This window comes from Notechis scutatus, chromosome 14 (genome assembly GCF_049901735.1).
Source record: "Notechis scutatus isolate UNSWTSFEM ecotype Mainland chromosome 14, rNotScu1.2, whole genome shotgun sequence".
Taxonomy (NCBI): domain Eukaryota; kingdom Metazoa; phylum Chordata; class Lepidosauria; order Squamata; family Elapidae; genus Notechis; species Notechis scutatus.
Window position 1 is genome coordinate 2,216,182 of NC_142022.1, and position 18,408 is coordinate 2,234,589.

Sequence of the window (18,408 nt, forward strand, 5' to 3'; positions counted from 1 at the left end):
TGTTGGGTGAAATCAGCCCATGGATAGTTAATTCACTATGTTGGGTGAGTGCAGAAACTGGTGTTCTATAAGCATTTCTGTTATCTAGTTGAAACATCTGCAAGGAAACCATCAAGTTCAGAGAGCTTCAAGGACCCCAAGTCCTTGATCAAGTTGTCCTCCTCTCCCTTTGCAAATCCCGCTTCCTTCTAACACTACTAACATTCCCACAGTTCAATCCTGAGCTGCCAATATTATCTTCCATTAATGTTCAATTAACCATATACTCTCACATTCTAATTAGTTCATGCTTGCTCCCAGTGAAATGTGAACATAAATCAAATAATGAAGATTGCATTCACAAACCACTTTTAACCAGTGTCAGGCACAAGGTTAGCAGATGCAATGTCAGACAATGCTAAACTTTGTTAATCTGAGACTTGAGGATATTGTGTTTTTTGCAGATTATCATGTTATATGAATTATCATGTTATATGAATGCAGATTATCATGTTATATGAATGCAGCCCATTTGCCTCTACCTCAGTGTTTTCCTAACTAGCAACTTTTAAGATCTATGGACATCAACCTCCAAAATCTCCAAAAACTGTCCATTCGTTTTAAAGTGGGCATGTTTGGAAAAACACTGGCGAGTCTATGATTCAGAGTAAAAAATAGAATAGAGTTGGAATTCAATATATTCCGTTCAGAGGGATGCAGAGAAAAGAGGGCAATGTGAATAGAATAGAGAATAGAATATTGGAATGGAACAGAATAATGAATAGAATAGAATAGAATAGAATAGAATAGAATAGAATAGAATAGAATAGAATAGAACAGAATAGAATAGAAAAAATTAGAATAGAATAGGCTTTATTGTCACTTTGAATGTACACTGGCATATATTAAAAATGAAATTTCGTTGCATACAGCTCTTAAAGGGTCACTACCTGTAATATTACACTACATAAGCATGACAAGATAAATACATAAATACAAAATTATGTATATACCCAGACATATTATATGACACAGAGAAACAACACAGAAAATAGAGGAGAAATTAGGCTAATAGCCCATCCTTTCCTAAAGCGGGAATGAAATCCTCCCGCCCGCCCCTAAAGCGCTCAGCGGAGACTACAAGCAGCAAAAGGAGGAACCAAGCCTTGCCTAGGAACCCGTTGCTGGAGATCAAGAGCGCCGGCGGACGGTTTTCCGCACGGACCGGATGTGAGAGTTGCCCCGGAAGTAGACCGCCGGCTACGAAGTGCCGTTCTGCGCGGCCTCGGAGTTGGAGGGGAGCCGCCATTTTCTCGCGATGGGCTCCTCCAAACGGCACCGCGACCGCAGCGAGGCCTCCGAGGACACCGCGCCGCCCGCGGCCTCCTCTTCCTCGGCGGCCGGCGCCGCCTCCTCCTCCTCCTCGTCCCGCCACCGCGAGCACAAGAAGCACAAGCACCGCGCGGGCGGCGGAGGCGGCAGCGAGCGGCGGAGCAAGCGGAGCCGGAGCCGGGGCGAACGGAGCGGGCGGCGGGGCGGCGGCGGCGATGAGGCCTCTTCCTCCGCCCGGGGCAGCCGCAGCAGCGCCGTCGCCGGGCAGGACGGCGAGACGGGGCGGCGGAGCCAGAGGGAGAAGCGGGACGAGACTCACGAGGGCGCCCAGGCCGCAGGTGCGACGGGGGGGAAAGGGCCTCCTCAGCGGCCTACCTCGCAGGGGTGGCGTGAAAGGGCAGGGAGTCCTCGGCTTACGGCCCCAATTGAGCCCAACGTCCGCACTGTTAAGCGAGACAGTTGTTAAGCGAGCTTTGCCCCTTTTTACGACCTTTCCGGTCACTGTCGTTAAGTGAATTGCTGCCGTTGATGTGTCAGGAACCTGGTCGTTAAGTGAAGCTGGCTCTCCCCTTGACTTTGCTTGTCAGATGGTTGCATAAGGGGAAAGAAATCACAGGACCCCCGGGGGTCTCTGCAACGGTCATAAGTATGAGTCAGTTGCCAAGTGCCCGGATTTGATCACATGGCCATAGGGAACGCTATGAAGGTTGCAAGTATGAGGACGGGTTGTAAGTTGTCATTTTTCAGTGCAGGTGCAACTTTCAACAGTTGTAACTTGAGGATTACCTATGTCTGCATAACTACAGGTACTCCTCAACTTATGGCCAAAATTGAGCCCCAAATCTGTTGTTAACGGAGGCAGTTAAGTGAATTTTGCTCCATTTTGCAACCTTTCTGGCTACAGTTGCCAAAGTGAATCACTGCGGTTGTTAAGTTGATAATATGGCTATTAAGTGAATCTGGTTTCTTCATTGGCTTTGCTTGTCATGAGGTCGCCAAAAGGGGATCTCAATACCCCGTCACTACAGCCGTCATAAATATGAGTCAGCTGCCAAATGGCTGGATTTTGATCACCTGACCATGGAGATGCTGCAATGGTTGTGAGTGAAGTGATTAGACTCCGGGGCGGAGCGGGTGGGTGGGAGTTGGGGGTGATTTATTTATTTACTTTCCAGATTTTATTCTATTGTACTTTATTAATTTATTTGATCCTTTTGGTTAGTTTTTTTTTTAATTTTAAATATGGTTTTACATTCTGTAAGCCACCTTGAGTCACGGGGCATTATAAATTCAGATAGATGATGGATGGATGGATGGATGGATGGATAGATGATAGGTGATAGGTGATAGATGATTGATTGATTGATTGATAGATAGATAGATAGAGAAAGAGAAGATAGATAATAAAAGAGAAGATAGATAATAAAAGAAGATGATAGATTAGATAGATAGATAATGAAAGAGAAGATAGATAATAAAAGATGATAGATTAGATAGATAGACAGACAGACAGACAGACAAGATAGATAAGATATGGTAGATAGATAGGATAGGCTGACTCCAGGAGAAAATGCATAGGAGGCATGGAGAAAGCTCTTGCTGTACTTTGTAAGTGAAAGTGCTTTAGCTGTAACACTTAGCTGGGCCAAGAGGCCATTCTCATGATCTCTCGTTTGGACTGTTATAATGTGCTGTACCTGGGGCTGCCCTTGAAGAGTATCCCGGATCTTCAGCTCGCTCAAAATGCAAGCATCCTGCATAGCTTTGGGCCAATCCAAATTTGCACATTTGTCACTCCTTTTGAGGGAGCTGCATTGGTTGCCAGTTTGCTTCTGGTACAATTCAAGGTGCTGGTTACCACTTTTGAAGCCCTTAAGTGGCTTGAGGCCAGGTTATTTGACAAACGGCCTCTACTCGAGCGTGGAAGGCAGGATGTATTGAGGGTCTCAATCTAACAAGGAGACACATCTGGTAGGACAAGAAAAAGGGCCTTGGCAGTGGCTTCCTCCCTGTGGCACATCACTCCCCCAGAGATGTGCATTAGATTAGATTAACAGAGTTGGAAGGGACCTTGTAGGTCATCTAGTCCAACCCCCCACCCAAGCAGGAGACCCTACATCATTTCTGACAGGTGACAGTCCAGTCTCCTCTTGAAAGTCTCCAGTAATGAAGCTCCCACAACTTCAGAAGGCAACTTCTGTTCCATGGGTGGATTGTTCTCCCTGTCAGGAAATTCCTCCTTATTTCCAGGTTGAATCTCTCCTTGTTCAGTTTCCACCCATTATTTCTTGTCTGGCCTTCAGGTGCCTTGGAGAATAGCTTGACCCCCTTCCTCCTCTCTGTGGCAGCCCCTCAAATACTACTATCTATAATACAATGCTACAATACACTACTATCATGTTACCCTCCAGTCCTTCTTTTCACTAGACTAACCACCACCTGAAGACCGGGCTCTATCAGCTGGCTTACACACAGATACACACACACACACACACACACGATCGATACAGAGCCGATCAACTGGCTTGCTTGACTGTAAATGTTGCCACTATTGGGTAGAAGAGGCAGTTGAGTTTGGATGTGGGGGTTAAGTGTGGCTTTTTATTGTTGTACACTGCTTAGAGTCATCATGCATGAATTGGGTGGCCATATAAATTGGTTTAGTGTATAAATCACCATTGAACATCCCAGCGTGTACAGGTAATCCTCAACTTACAGCCGTTCATTTAGTGGCCGTTCCAAGCTACAACAACAGTGAAAAAAAGTGAGTTATGACCGTTTTCCCACACTTACGACCATTGCAGCATCCCCAGGGTCTTGAGATCAAAATTCAGACCTTTGGCAACTGACTCATACTTATGACAGTTGCGGTATCAGCAAAGTCGATGGGGAAGCCAGATTCACTTAACGACCGGGTTACTAACGTTACTAACATAACGGCTGTAGTCATTCACTCAGCAACTGCGGCCAAGAACGGTCATGAAAGGGGATGGGGAATTTATTTCACAAATGTTCCGTGTAGCAGCAGAAAGTTTGGGCTCAATTGCAGTTGTGAGTCCTGTATGAATGTAAGACTTCCTGTATTTCCCTCGGGTCCCAGTTCACACCGGAGGCTTCATCTTAAACTTGGGTTAGCCCTGCAGCATCATTTCATTCACATATTATGCAAGGCCTGAATTGCCTAATTTACTCTCCAAGGACTGGTTTGAGTTCCCACCACGGATTGAGTTGCAAGCTTTCCGAACTTGATTTATTTGTGCAAATCCTCATTCCCATTGAAAGCAGCCGAGTCGTCTTTCTCCAACTACTTGCTGAAGCCTCACTTTTCAAGGTGCTGATGCTCATGAATTATTGACCAGGATGTAAGTGCCTGGCACTTCTTGAAAGCTTCTAGTGATGAAGCTCTCACAACTTCTGTTCCTGGGGTTGATTGTTCTCCCTGTCAGAAAATTCCTCCTTACTTCCAGGCTGAATCTCCCCTTGATCAGTTTCCATCTATTCTTCCTTGTCTGGCCTTGGAGAACAGCTTGAACCCCCTTCCTCCTCTCTGGGGCAGCCCCTCCAATACCAGAAGGCTGCTCTCCTGTCTCCCCTGGTCCTTCTCTTCCCTAGACTAGCCAGGCCTAGTTCCTGCAACCATTCTTCTAAAGGCAGATTAACGGCTTCCACAAAAGCAAAATCACCGGCTTGATCCACAAAAACACACTGAGACATAATGGAGACCTAGAAGATGAACAGACCTATGGAACAGCTGTCCTGCCCTACATAAGAGGTACTACAGACAAAATCAGTAAGATACTACACAGGCATCACATCAAGACTGCCTTCAAAACAGACAGAAAAATAGCAGCCATCCTTAGAAACCCCAAAGATAAAATTGACCTGGAAAACCAAGGCATATATGAAGTCCCCTGTGCATCATGCCCGGCCACATACATTGGACAGACCAATAGAAGAGTAAGTACCCGCCTGGATGAACACAAAAATACAGTCAAAAAGCTGGAACACACTTCCTCACTAGTCCAACACATGGAAGCCACAGGTCATAGCATCAACTTCAATGGCACCAAAACCCTAGCCACTATAGAAAACCCCAGCCACAGAATCATCAGAGAAGCCACAGAGATTGAAAAAAGACCTGAAAGCATGAATAGATAACAATAGGTAACTGGCATGTACTTATGATGGTTGCAGGGTCCTGGGGTCACGCGATTCCCTTCTGTGACCTTCTGACAAGCAAACTCAGGAAAACCGGATTCACTTAATGGCCGTTTCACTAGCTTTACAGCTGCAGTTAATTCGCTTCATCACTGTGGCAAGGAAGGTCGCAAAATGGGGAGAACTCACTTTGCTTACCAACAGGAATTTGGGGCTTAATTTGTGGTCGTAAGTCGAGGACTGTCTGCACTTGTCTCTGTGGTATATACTATATTATATTAAATTGCCTCCAGAAATTGTTGCTCCAACACTGGATGTTTTTAAGAAGGGTCTACAGTCAGTCACTTACCTAAGATGGTATAGATTCTCCTGCTTGAGTAAGGGTCTGGACTAGAACAGGGGTTGCCAAGCAATGGGCCGGGGGCCATTGGTGGTCCGCGAGAAAATTTTGGTGCTCCGCAGAGCAATGTCCCCCCCAAAGCAATTAATCCAGGCTGCGCGGGAACACAAGGCTGCTCCACCCACATGGCCCAGAGGAACACAAGGCTTGCGTTGCGTGCATTGTGAACAACATGAGGTAGTGAGGGGAGGGGGAGAAATGGCGGGGGGGGGAACTTGCCCCACTCACCCCACGCACCTGACTTGGCCACCGGGCTGCTTCTTCTTCTGCTTTTGGCTGCACACAAGGAAAGCAGCCAAAGTCTTTCTTTCTCTTCCCCAAACTCTGCCAGAAACGAGTCTTTGGGACCCTGAAAGGCCTCCTGCTCCAAGAAGCGGCGCCGGCAAAGACTCATTTCTGGCGGAGTTTGGGGGAGAGAAAGAAAGACTTCTGCTGCTTCTGCTGCTTTCCTTGCATGAAGCCAAAAGTCTCTCCTCTCTCCCCCTGGGAATGGAGATGGAGACGGTATCCTGTGATCCCAAATAAAGAACGATCGATCGATAGGAAACTGGGGTGGGGAATTTTCCTGCAGACTTTTTGGGGGATTTTCCCAGGGTCTCTGCAGACACCAACGTCAGCAAGCCCCCATCACTCAAAATTCATATTAGTGGTCTGCGGGATTTAACATTATGAGTTTGGTCGTCCCTGAAGTCCAAAAGGTTGGCGACCCCTGGACTAGATGACCTCCAAGGTCCCTTCCAGCTCATTCTATTCCAATTCTGGAAAAAAAATGTTTTTGCATTAAAAATGCTGACAAATATTCATCATCTCCCACGAGCCAAATCCTATAATAGGAAAGTGGTTTTAAGTCCCGATGGTGAGGCTGTGCTCAAAGGAAGAAAAGTATGTCCCGAGGGGTGGGCAACTATGGCCCCTTTACGACTGACTAGTGGACTTCAACTCCCAGAATTCCCAAGCCAGACATGTCCACGGGTTGTAAAGCCCCCCGCCCCTGGTTTTTGGGAGGGCCCTGTTTTCATTCCCGAGTTTGCCTTTGTCAGCTTAGCAGGGTGTCCAATCTTGGCAACTTTAAGACTTGTGGACTTCAACTCCCAGAATTCCTCAGCCAGCAAAGCTGGCTGAGGAATTCTGGGAGTTGAAGTCCACAAGTCTTAAAGTTGCCAAGGTTGGACACCCCTGGCTTAAAGCATTAAGTGCTGCGAAAATTCCAGCCTATGCTGCAAGATCTAAATTGACAGCAAAAGTGGATTTGAGGGAATCCGTGCTGAATTGATAATAAATAAATTAAACTGCGGAAGAGGGTGCTTGAAGGGAGAATATCCGTAGCCTTTAAAATTGAATATTCAAATTGCATTTGTAATTCCTCAGGTGCGACACCTGTTTCAGAACGATTTCCCTGGTTGGCTGTTATCTCAGGTGCCAACGAAACATTTTTGTGCTTCTCTTCCGACTAAACCATTCTCAAAACTCCCCAAAAAGCTGAAATCTGACTGTTTGGATATTAAGTGGTGCAAAAGGCCCCGCGAGATAGTTCCCAACTGACAATGTTTCCTGGGTGCTGACTAATTCCCCTCCCTATTTTCTTTCCCAAATAGCTGCCAGCTCCAAGTCTTCCTCCGGAGGAGACGCTTCACTCAGCATTGAGGAGACAAAGTGAGTGGATTAAATTCATGGGGAAATTGGCACTCCACCCAGGTTTCTATCTCCCACATCCCTCTTGTAGCTAATCCTCTGCGAGCTTGCAGGGATCAGGCTGCAGAAAATCCACGTGGCCTGGAATGCAGTTGGTGGCAATGGGAGGAAGAGAAGAGAAGGGAGCAGGGGCTGCTTATATGCACTTGGGAAAAGCCGCTGTCGCGAAACAAAAAACACTTCCCACTCCCCAAGCTCAATCCATTTTTTCCTGAAAGGCCGTAAGAATAGCCTTGGATTTTTCCCACAGAAATCTGTTAATTCAAAAAAAGGAAAAGTCTTGACTAGCTCCTTTAGTCACCTTGAGATCTAGAAGAACTTCTGTCCCAGTAGAAGAGGAGATTCGTAGCTCAAGGTTGAATTGTGGGGTCCTTGGTGTTCTCTGAGCTGGGTGGTTTCCTTGCAGGCATTTCTTGACCCAGGTAGATAACATCATCCGTGCCAGGAGGGAGCGGAATTGATAGGTGCGGGGAGGACTTTGGGGTCCTTGGTGCTTGTTAAGGCTGGATTCCCCAACGGGTGTTAAGGAAAACAAACTAAACAGAACGTGCAGCGAAGTCAGATAGGAAGACAGGTAAATGTGTGAGATAAGTTTTCTAGTTAACACGCAGTAAAAATACAGATACGCTTGTGCTATCAAAAATATAGTTTATTCCATTTAAGAATTATAGCATAGTCAAAATAAACGGTCCATTAGTCATATATCAATTTCAGTCAAGTCTTGTCGGGGATACTCTATTTGCAAAGTCCGTATTGAATAGCCAATGTCAGTTCACTTACAATAAATCAGTCAATCTTTATTTTATCTCCGATGAGAAAAATCAACACTCCTTCTTCTCTCCCCTTTCCAGCAAGAATGCAGTCATCAATCCATCAAGTAATTAGGGATCAGTAAGCCAGAGAGAGAGAGAGCTGCATTTGCCTCGCTTCATATATAGTGCTTTTACAACCACACCCTTAATTACATTCTTGTTGTTAAAGTTACACACACTTTAACTAACAAACCATGATACCATATTTATTATTTTTACCCAAACCAGTTAGGGTAAACAATGTTATCCCTAACATTGCTCTCTGAACCTGGTTGTTTTCTTGCAGACCCAACTAGGGAACATCATCCGCGCTAGAAGGGTTTGCAGAGGAGAAGAGGAGGAGGGCTATGGTGGGGTCCCTGGTGCCCTCTGAGCTTGGTGGTTTTCTTGCAGACGTTTCATGACCCAACTAGGGAACATCATCAGTGTTAAAAGGGAGGGAATTTGCTCTCTGTTTATATGCAAGTTATTGGTGAGAGTGTTCTTGATGGTTGCTTGATTAAGTGATCGTTCACTGTTTGCCCGAGTTAGTAGTTCCTTCGGTGGGGTACTGCACACAGACAAGGTCGCCATGCTATAAAATATATGTTGGGATCTAGAACGTGTTTCTCAGAAGAGCAAGAAAGATGATAAAAAGGTCTGGAGACTAAACCGTAGGACGAAAGGTTGAGGGAGCTTGGTATGTCTAATCAAGGTAAGAGGAGGATTGGAGCAACACGATAGCCGCCTTCCAGTCTTTGAGGGGCTTTCAAAGAGAAGAAGGGCTTGATTTATTCTCCAAAGCACCTGAGAGTAAGACAAGAAGCAAAGGATGGAATCTTTATCAGAGGGAGATCCAACCTTTCCCAGGAGAAATTTCCTGACAGGGAGAACAATCCATCAGTGGAACAGCTTCCCTCCAGAAGTTGTGCGTACGCCATCACTGGAGGCTTTCAAGAATGGCTTGGACAACCATTTGACTGGGGTGGTATAAGTCTCATGCTTTGAGCAGGGGGTTGGACTAGAAGACCTCTGAGGTCCCTTCCAGCCTTAGAATCCTATGCTCTACTGTTTACTGTTCGATTTTCACAGATGAAACGCCACTCCCTTCTAGCACTTGATGGGGTTACCTAGCTGGAAAATGGAACGTTTTCAAGAAAGCAGCCCAGCTCGGGAATCACCAGGAACCCCACAGAGATTCTGTTGTGTGGTTCAACAACGTGTACACAAAATTACATGCATTTTGTTGCTTTTCTCTCTCTCTCTCTCGATAGTAAACTTCGAGCCAAACTTGGGTTGAAGCCTCTGGAGATCAACACAGTCAAAAAAGGTATGTTCAAGTTGGCTTTCCTTCTTCTGTCTTTTGTCATGGAGACTTTGGTTCATTTGCCTTTTACTTAGGTTCTTCAGACGTCTGTGACAAATTCTGCATTGTTTTATCTAACCCAAAATGGAGTGTCACCGATTTTTTTTTTTTAACTGCGTGGTAGCAAAAATGTTTCCTTAAAGCTTGTAGAAAATATTTCATGGGGTATTTTCTCTGCTTCTCCAGCAGCTATTTATCAAGTTTTTCTCACTAAACTGGCAACAATTTGGGGTCTGGGATGGCTCACTTGCATCCTGCTTTCAGTTGCTTTCCTTGTAAAATTAGTCTAGAATTGCCAATATTCCCCCTTTTAACCACCTGCTTTAAATGTCTGTGAAGATTCTCAGTCATCCAGGTCTTTTTTTTTTGTCCCAAAGGTGCTTTTTCAAGAGGCAACTGAACTTTCTGGTTTTCCTTGAAGATGCGACCATGAGAAGTGACCCTCCAGTCAGAGCTGAAGAAGCTTCTTGGATGAGAAGCAAAATGTCTTCAAAGAAAAACCAGGATGTCCAGTTGCCTCTTGGGGAAAAAAGCACCTTTGGGACTCCTGCTTTAAAGTGGAAAGGAAGAATTGATTGCTTATTCTGCCCTATAAGTGTTGAACCTGATGACTCTTGACGAATGCCTCTTTTGTTTTATGTACACTTGAGAGCATTTGCACCAAAGACAAATACCTGGTGTGTCCAATCACACTTGGCCAATAAAGAATTCTATTCTATTCTAAGAAAAAGCAAGGAAGAAAATCCCTTGGCAGAAGGTTGGAGTACCCCATATCCAGTTTTCTGTTAGATGCGCACCTCACCGCTTTGCCTTGTGGCGTAGGATACAAGCTGAGCTCACAGAGCAACTGTCAGATCCCTAAAATGATACTGCCATTCAATTGGGAGAAGCTCTGGAATTCGATTCATCACTATTGCCTGTGACAACTGCTATTTTATAACTTGTATCCTAGTGCCGGAAAGCCCTGAGATTTTTCTCATCTCTTGGAGAATGTATAAGGGGGGAGGGCCATGTGGGTTTGTTTGACTTTGAAAGCCGACAGAAGTATAGCCATGGGAATGCCTGTGTCAGGGCTTTGGTAGTTACCGTCATTTAAATCATGAGTCTCTAGCTGAATTTTCAAAACTTAAAAGAAGATTTATTAGGAGTAAACATGCCTGCACTGCCAGGTTGTAGCCAACTCTGAGGCACATAATTCATTGTCACCCTTGACCCTGGTTTTCCCCCACCCACTGAGTGTATCGTAATTCATATTCTTCAGCCAGACACAGAGTCATCAATCATGCTGTTAAAATTATAGTTTGTGTTGACCATGTTTTGGACTTGATTGCTATGCTGGCTGGAGAATTCTGAGAGTTGAAGTCCACAAGTCTTAAAAGTTGCCAAGTTTGGAGACTTCTCATCTAAGAGCAAAATCTTGGTCTCCCTATTGTCTTCTCCTCCCCCTGCAGAGACTGGCAGCAAAGAGGACCCGGTGGCTGCAGAGGTCATCAATCCGATCGCCCTCAGGCAGCGAGAGGAGATCCGGGAGAAATTGGCAGCCGCCAAGGAGAAGCGGCTTTTAAATCAGAAACTTGGGTACCTTTTTGACTCTTCGCTATTTTGACTTCTAAAATAAATTGCAGGCAGTCCTCGACTTAACGGCCACAATCGAGCCCACAGTTTATGCTGCTGAGTGAGACATTCGTCAAGCGAGTTTTGCCCCATTTTACGGCCTTTCTCGCCCCAGTTGTTAAGTGAATCACTGCAGTTGTTAAATCAGTCACACGGTTGTTTAAGTGAATCTGGCTTCCTCATGGACTTTGCTGATCAGTGGTTCGCAAAGTGGCCCTGGGACATATCGTCATAAATATGAGTCGGTTGCCAAGCGCCTGAATTTTGATCAGGTGACCATGGGGATGCTGCAATGGTCATAAGTCTGAAAAACAGTCTAGAGTCACTTTTTTCATTGCCGTTGTCACTTTGAACAGTTGTTTAACTGTTGTAAGTCAAGGAGTGCCTGTGTTTGGCTTTATTTATTTATATATGTGTGTGTTTGGCTTACTATATAGTTTGTTTATATCTATCTATCTATCTATCTATCTATCTATCTATCTATCTATCTATCTATCTATCTCTCAAACTATATAATAAGCCATACATACATACATACATACATACATACACATTACAAAATATTATATAAATAATAGCAAATAACATACGTATATAATAAACTAATATTTAGATTTCAGCAAGTAGACCACAACCTACTTCTTAGTAAGCTAGAAAAAAGTGGAATAGATAGCAGCACCACTAGATGAACTCACAACTGGATGGCAAACCGTACTCAACGAGTAGTCCTTAATGGGTCTAAGTCTACCTGGAGGGAAGTAAGCAGTGGGGTGCCACAAGGTTCCGTCTTAGGCCCAGGACTCTTGAATATCTTCATTAACGACTTAGATGAAGGAATAGAAGCGGAACTTACCAAATTTGCAGATGATACTAAGCTGGCAGGAATAGCCAACACCCTAGAAGATAGGCTCAAGATCCAGATGGATTTTGACAGACTAGAACACTGGGCCATATCTAACAAAATAAAATTCAATGTAGACAAAAAAGTAGTCTTATACTTAGACAAGAAAAACCAAAAGTACACCTATGCTAAGTATGAGCCAGCAGTGTGCAGCAGCCGCCAAAAAAGCTAAATTGTATGAACAGAGGGATACAATCGAGATCAAGGGAAGTACTAATACCACTATAAAGCCTGAGTAAGACCACACCTAGAGTACTGCATCCAGTTTTGGTCACCACATTATAAAAAAGATGTTGAGACTTTAGAAAAAGGGCAGAGAAGAGCAACCAGGATGATGAGGGGACTGGAGGCTAAAATATACAACTGGGCTTGGCTAGTCTAGTAAAGAGAAGGACCAGGGAAGACAGGAGAGCAGCCTTCCAATATTTGAGGGGCTGCCCCAGAGAGGAGGAGAGAGTCAAGCTATTTTCTAAAGCGTCTGTAGGAATACAAGGAATAATGGATGGAAACTGAACAAGGAGAGAGATTTAACCTGGAAATAAGGAGAAACTTTCTGACAGTAAGAACAATCAACCAATGGAACAGATTGCCCTCAGAAGCTGTGGGACTGCCATCACTTGAGACTTTCAAGAAGAGATTGGACTCCCATTTGTCAGAAATGGTGTAGGGTCTCCCGCTTGGGCGGGGGGTTGGACTAGATCAGGGGTCCCCAACCACCGGTCCACGGACTGGTCCCGGTCCGCGGAACAACTCCTACCGGGCCGCGGCTTGCTGGGCGCCGCCATCTTTTTTTGATGAAAAAGTGCTTCCGGTGAGCTTTTCCGGGTAGAAAGCTCACCGGAAGCACGTTTTCATCAAAAAAAATGGCGCCAGCGCTTCCGGTGAGCTTTTCCGGGTAGAAAGCTCACCGGAAGCACGTTTTCATCAAAAAAAGATGGCGGCACCCAGCTGATGCCGGTACCGGGCCGCGGCGTCAAAAAGGTTGGGGATCACTGGACTAGATGACCTACAAGGTCCCTTCCAACTCTGATTATCTGTTAAATCTGTGTGTATGTGTGTATCTGATGATGGCAGATGAGATTCTGCCGAAACGTTGCTACAACTTTAAAAGCACAACTATAATGACGTGGGAAAATACCCGAACAAAGCTGAATAACACACACACACACACACACACATACACATATACATATATATATACATACATATATATACATACATACATATATATTACAATCTATTCTAAAAATATTAGTTCCAGGTATGCTTGTAAAAGAAGAAACAGACATCTCTCCAGAACTAAAATTATATTTATTATACTCATTAAGCTTTCATCAGCGTCTGCTGACATCGTCAGAGTATTAAGCTACTGTTACAGAGATTTATACCATTCTATATCATTGCCTGGGTAATAGGCCTCCACCTCTAATTAACCCTATTTTTGCTTCAGTCATGTTGGTCAAAGGAGGCTCATCTGTTGTCGTTGTTTCCTCCTTTGTCCCAGGCTGGGTCTGACAAGGGAGGAAACAACAACAAAAGACATATATATATGTTGTTTCTTATCCAGATCTGTTTTCTTAAATTCTGTCTTCCTTGGGCATCTCAGGGTCCGGAGCAGAACTTTCCATAAGCGGCTAGTATTTCTCTGTCTTTAGGAAAATCAAATCGCTGGGTGAAGATGACCCCTGGCTGGACGATACGGCGGCCTGGATTGAGAGAAGCCGGAAGCTGCAGGTGGAGAAAGAGATGGCAGAGAAGAGGGTCAGTGTTGGTGGCCCTTTTAAAATCCCTGGAGGTTTTCAAGAAAAGATTGGAGAACCGTGTGAGTTCTCCTGCCTTGAGCAGGGGGTTGGACTAGAAGACCTCCAAGGTCCCTCCCAGTCCTAGGATTCTATGATTCTATGGAACAGGGGTCTCCAACCTTGGCCACTTTAAGACTTGTGGACTTCCACTCCCAGAATTCTTGTGGACTTCCACTCCCAGAATTCTCCCAGAAGTCCACAAGGGATGGCTGGGGAATTCTGGGAGTGGAAGTCCACAAGTCTTAAAGTGGCCACGGTTGGAGACCCCTGTTCCATAGTGTCTACCATCAGTTTTGAAGCTAAGGGTTTAGTGTCCTTCAGGAGTGTCGCTTTTAGCCTTTCCCGAGGAATTGACAGCTCTTAAGACTTGTGGACTTCAACTCCCAGAATTCCTCCTCCTCCAGTCATGTTAGCTCAGGAATTCTGGGAGTTGAAGTCCACAAGTCTTCAACTTGCCAAGTTTGAAGAGCCTTGTTCTACGCTTGAGATGGGGTGCGGAACCCAGAACGAGTCCGCTCTCTGCCCCAGGACCTAGAATTGCATATCTACAGGCCATAGCCATAGCCCTTAGACTTATATCCTGCTAAATGGTGCTTTCCAGCCCTCTCTAAGCAGTTTACAGAGGCAGCCTATTTGCACCCAACAATCTGGGTCCTCATTTACCCACCTCGGAAGGACGGAAAGCTTGAGTCAACCTGGAACCTGGTGAGATTCAATCTGCCAAATTGCAGGCAGCCGGCAGGCAGCAGAAGTAGCCTGCAGCACCGCTGTCATGCCCCAGTTAGAAATCTGATTCCGAGGGAGAGGTGGAACAGCTGACAGGGAGTGGGGCTCCGGTGGCTGTGGAGGAAACTGAGGAAGGGCCCAGGCCGGCTGGGCATTCAGAGGAAGACCCAGGCCCACCTCTTCTTTATCCTCGGGCACGCAGGGAGGAACGGATAAGGAAGCAACGGATAAGGAAGCAACGTGGTTTACAGGGGAGGAAAGGGCCCTGATCCCCTCCATGGGCTGCAGCTGGGAAGGCTGTTTAAAAAGGCAAACTGCGCATGGCAAAGTTGCTGGAAGCGAAGCGTGCGTTATCTGTGTCAAGGCTTATCTGGGTTTTGGCGTCCTCCCAACTGTGTGTGCCTAGTTAACTTTTGGAAGTCTGCAAGTTGTCGGAGCTTATCCAGCAACTCCCAACTGTGGTTGCTGTGTTATCTGGTAGAAGTCTGCAATGAATCCTCCTGGCCTGCTGTATTAATTCCTTCAGTGTGGTTTGTGTTGGTTTTTTTTTTATTTATTTCGAATTAACTTTACTTTGGGTGCAGGCTTCATTTACTGCCTCCGTAAACTGTTTTCTTTAAGGGTTTTGATATCCAGCCGAGGACCATTGGGCATTGGGGCCAAGTTGGAGGCATTAAAGGGACTTTCTTCTATTTTTTGTGACTTGGTTATTTTTGTGTCGTGACCCGGGTCATCACAAGAGGAATAGAAACTGTGCATCGGACCACCCGTGAGAGCTGGCCGTTCCAGGGTTGCATTGTGAAACGCAAAACCCAAAAGCCCTCGGAAGACAGGAACGGGCAGAAGACGGTGTGGGAACGAGGGAAAAGTTAACCTGACGCTTTGCACGCAAAAACCTTAGATCTGGCTTTGCTTCTGCTGCGCCCGCTTGGCTTTAGCTCAGGGCACTTTGGGCAAACCATGGCCTCCGAAGGCTCCCTTTTCTAACTGGCCAAGCTGGGGCAGCCGGTATGTCACGAGGGACCGATGTCCCGGTCCTAACTGTCATCCGTAAGTCGAGGATTCTCTGGTCTGTAACGCCTCCCTCGGGAGGTTCGGAGCAGCCCCTCCCTTGTCGCTCACGTTTTGCGCTCCTCCGTTCCTCAAACAGGCCAAGCTCTTGGAGGAGATGGACCAGGAATTTGGCATCAGCAGCCTCGTGGAGGAGGAATTCGGGCAGAAGAAGAAGGTAAGAAGAACGAATGGTCGCTTAACGACGGTTCAAAGTTGTGACGGACCTCCCCAAAGTTACTTGCAACCCTTCCTCGAAGTGATAACTCTCTCTCTCACACACACACCCTACACCAGAGGTCTCTAAACTTGGCAACTTTAAGACTTGTGGACTTCAACTCTCAGAATTCTCCAGCCAGCTCTGCTGGCTGGAGAATTCTGAGAGCTGAAGTCCACAAGTCTTAAAGTTGCCAAGTTTGGGGGCCTCTGCCCTACACACACAGGGCCCTTGTGGTTGTGTGATCATATTTTGGGGTACCTGGCAAGTGTTCTCATGTTTACAACTGGTTTCAGGTCTGCAGTTTGTAATCTTTTTGCTTAACGACAACATGATTCGCTTAATGACCCTGGTGACACGAGCACTGTAAACGCGAGTCGGGTCAAGTGTGGTCCAACTTGCAAGCCAAAATCCGGCCTGAATTTTGGGCGTGAGGAGAGGATTGCCTTTGGCTTTCCAGTTGGCAGAGGCCCTTCTCGCCTCCGCCCTGCAAAGAAAATTCACTCGCGGGTTTTCTCATTCTTGCTGTCCACTCTCTAGATCAAAGGGACAAATAGAGGACAGCTTGAGCCATTCCAGATGTGCCTTAAACAAGGCTTCATAATTGGCATTTACAATCCACCTGACAGGCGTGAAGAACCTCTCTTTCGGCCCAGCCCACCTTGCAGGGTTGTTGTGGGGCAAACAGGAAGGAGCGTTGGATAGATTCGCTACCTTGAGTCATTTGTAAAAAATAATTTAAGGTGGGATACAAGTGTTTTGACCAAGGCTTCCTGAGGCATCAACAAACACACGTTAGTCGCACAAATCTTTTGGTTTTATTTCAACGGCTGTGAATTATAGTCATTCACAGCCCATAATAAGTCTCAAACAATTTGTAAATAGTCCCACAGAAGTCTGCCAAAGTCCTTCGGGATAAGTCTGATCAGCACCCACCTTTATCTTCCTTGAAAGGCTGCCAACCGATTAGTTATACGAGGCCAAAACGGAGCACAAATTCAACACAGAGCTTCAGGTTTCAAACCGACCAGTACGAACAAAGTTGCTTCCTGCAAAGGCTCACGTCCCTTTGCTCCTCCTTTATGTCTTATGGGAGGGGCCAATCACGTCCCAGCCTTTCTCCCGAGTTGCCCCTGCTCTTCTGGCAGCTCTGTGCACGCGCGCACTGGGAACAGGCTCCCTCTGTTCCTCTGCCTCGCTGCTGCCAGACTCCGAAGGCTCCGGAGTCAGCACACAACAACAAGACACAAAGACACTTTTTCCCATGGGCCATCACTCTGCCGATTGATACACCTAATTCCCACAGCACTGTCCTAGGCCTAAGGATGTTTACTCGTGTAGTAGGGCTGTATTGCAATTATCCTCCTCCTCTTTCCCAATCCCTTCTCCTATTGAAATCTTGTGATTTATCACTTTGTTGTTTGTGTGCACACTGAGAGCTTATGCACCAGAGACCGATTCCTTGTGTGTCCAGTCGCACTTGGCCAACAAAGACTCTATCCATGCATAGCGATAAAATTAAAAAATAATAATCCTTGCATCTTTTCGGGCAGCTCCTTGATTTGCCACCACCGTTTCTTGCCTTCCCCAAGCTGGGGGTTTCCCTCCACACCTTCCCTGCCTCTTCTGATGCCTGTTTCTGCTCTCTGGCTCCCAACAGGTGGGCTACAGTGCCCAGGACCTCAAAGGCCTGACTGTGGAGCACACCATCGATTCGTTCCAGGAAGGACAGACGGTGGTCCTGACCCTCAAAGACAAAGGTGGAGCCCCTCCCCCCCCCACTTCCCTCCAGAGCTGACCCCACAGGTGTGGCCCCTGGTTTTGGGTGCCAGTCCCCCGGGGAGGAGCAGGGTTCTCCCGTGAAGGCTCTCCTCTAGCTGAATCCCTGGTGCCCCTTTAGGCGTCTTGGAGGAGGAAGGTGGCGATGTGCTGGTGAACGTCAACATGGTGGATAGGGAGAAGGCCAAAAAGAATGTGGAGCTGCGCAAGAAGAAACCGGAGTACAAACCCTACGAAGAAGAGGAGAGCGTGGACGACATGGTGGTCGTAAGTCTCCGTCCGCCCTTCCTCTTGGGGTTCCCTGACAGCTTCACCACATGTAACGGTGTCGATCAGTGTTTCTCCATCTTGACCACTTTAAGACGTGGACTTCAACTCCCAGAATTCCCCAGGCAGACGAGAGAGGGAGAGAATCTTCCGTAAGGCAGATGCCACAGCAGAGAATGCGTGCCTCCTGCCATTGGCCAAATAGCACTTAGCCATAGCCCTTAGACTTATATCCTGCTAAATGGTGCTTTCCAGACCTCTCTAAGCAGTTTACAGAGTCAGCCTATTTGCTCCCAACAATCTGGGTCCTCATTTTACCCACCTCGGAAGGACG

The 18,408-nt window shown here is 46.3% G+C and overlaps 1 protein-coding gene across 1 annotated transcript in view; it reads left to right on the forward strand.

The window, feature by feature from the left end:
* The first annotated feature begins 1,218 nt into the window (after positions 1 to 1,218).
* SART1 (spliceosome associated factor 1, recruiter of U4/U6.U5 tri-snRNP) overlaps positions 1,219 to 18,408 on the forward strand; it is a 29,439-nt gene continuing 12,249 nt past the window's right edge. Inside the window, exons 1-8 of the mRNA XM_087943228.1 lie at positions 1,219 to 1,649; positions 7,465 to 7,522; positions 9,627 to 9,682; positions 11,170 to 11,296; positions 13,889 to 13,994; positions 15,912 to 15,989; positions 17,689 to 17,788; positions 17,929 to 18,074. Coding sequence (XP_087799354.1) covers positions 1,298 to 1,649; positions 7,465 to 7,522; positions 9,627 to 9,682; positions 11,170 to 11,296; positions 13,889 to 13,994; positions 15,912 to 15,989; positions 17,689 to 17,788; positions 17,929 to 18,074 — 1,023 coding nt within the window. The 5' untranslated portion in view covers positions 1,219 to 1,297. The remainder of the gene's footprint in view (positions 1,650 to 7,464; positions 7,523 to 9,626; positions 9,683 to 11,169; positions 11,297 to 13,888; positions 13,995 to 15,911; positions 15,990 to 17,688; positions 17,789 to 17,928; positions 18,075 to 18,408) is intronic.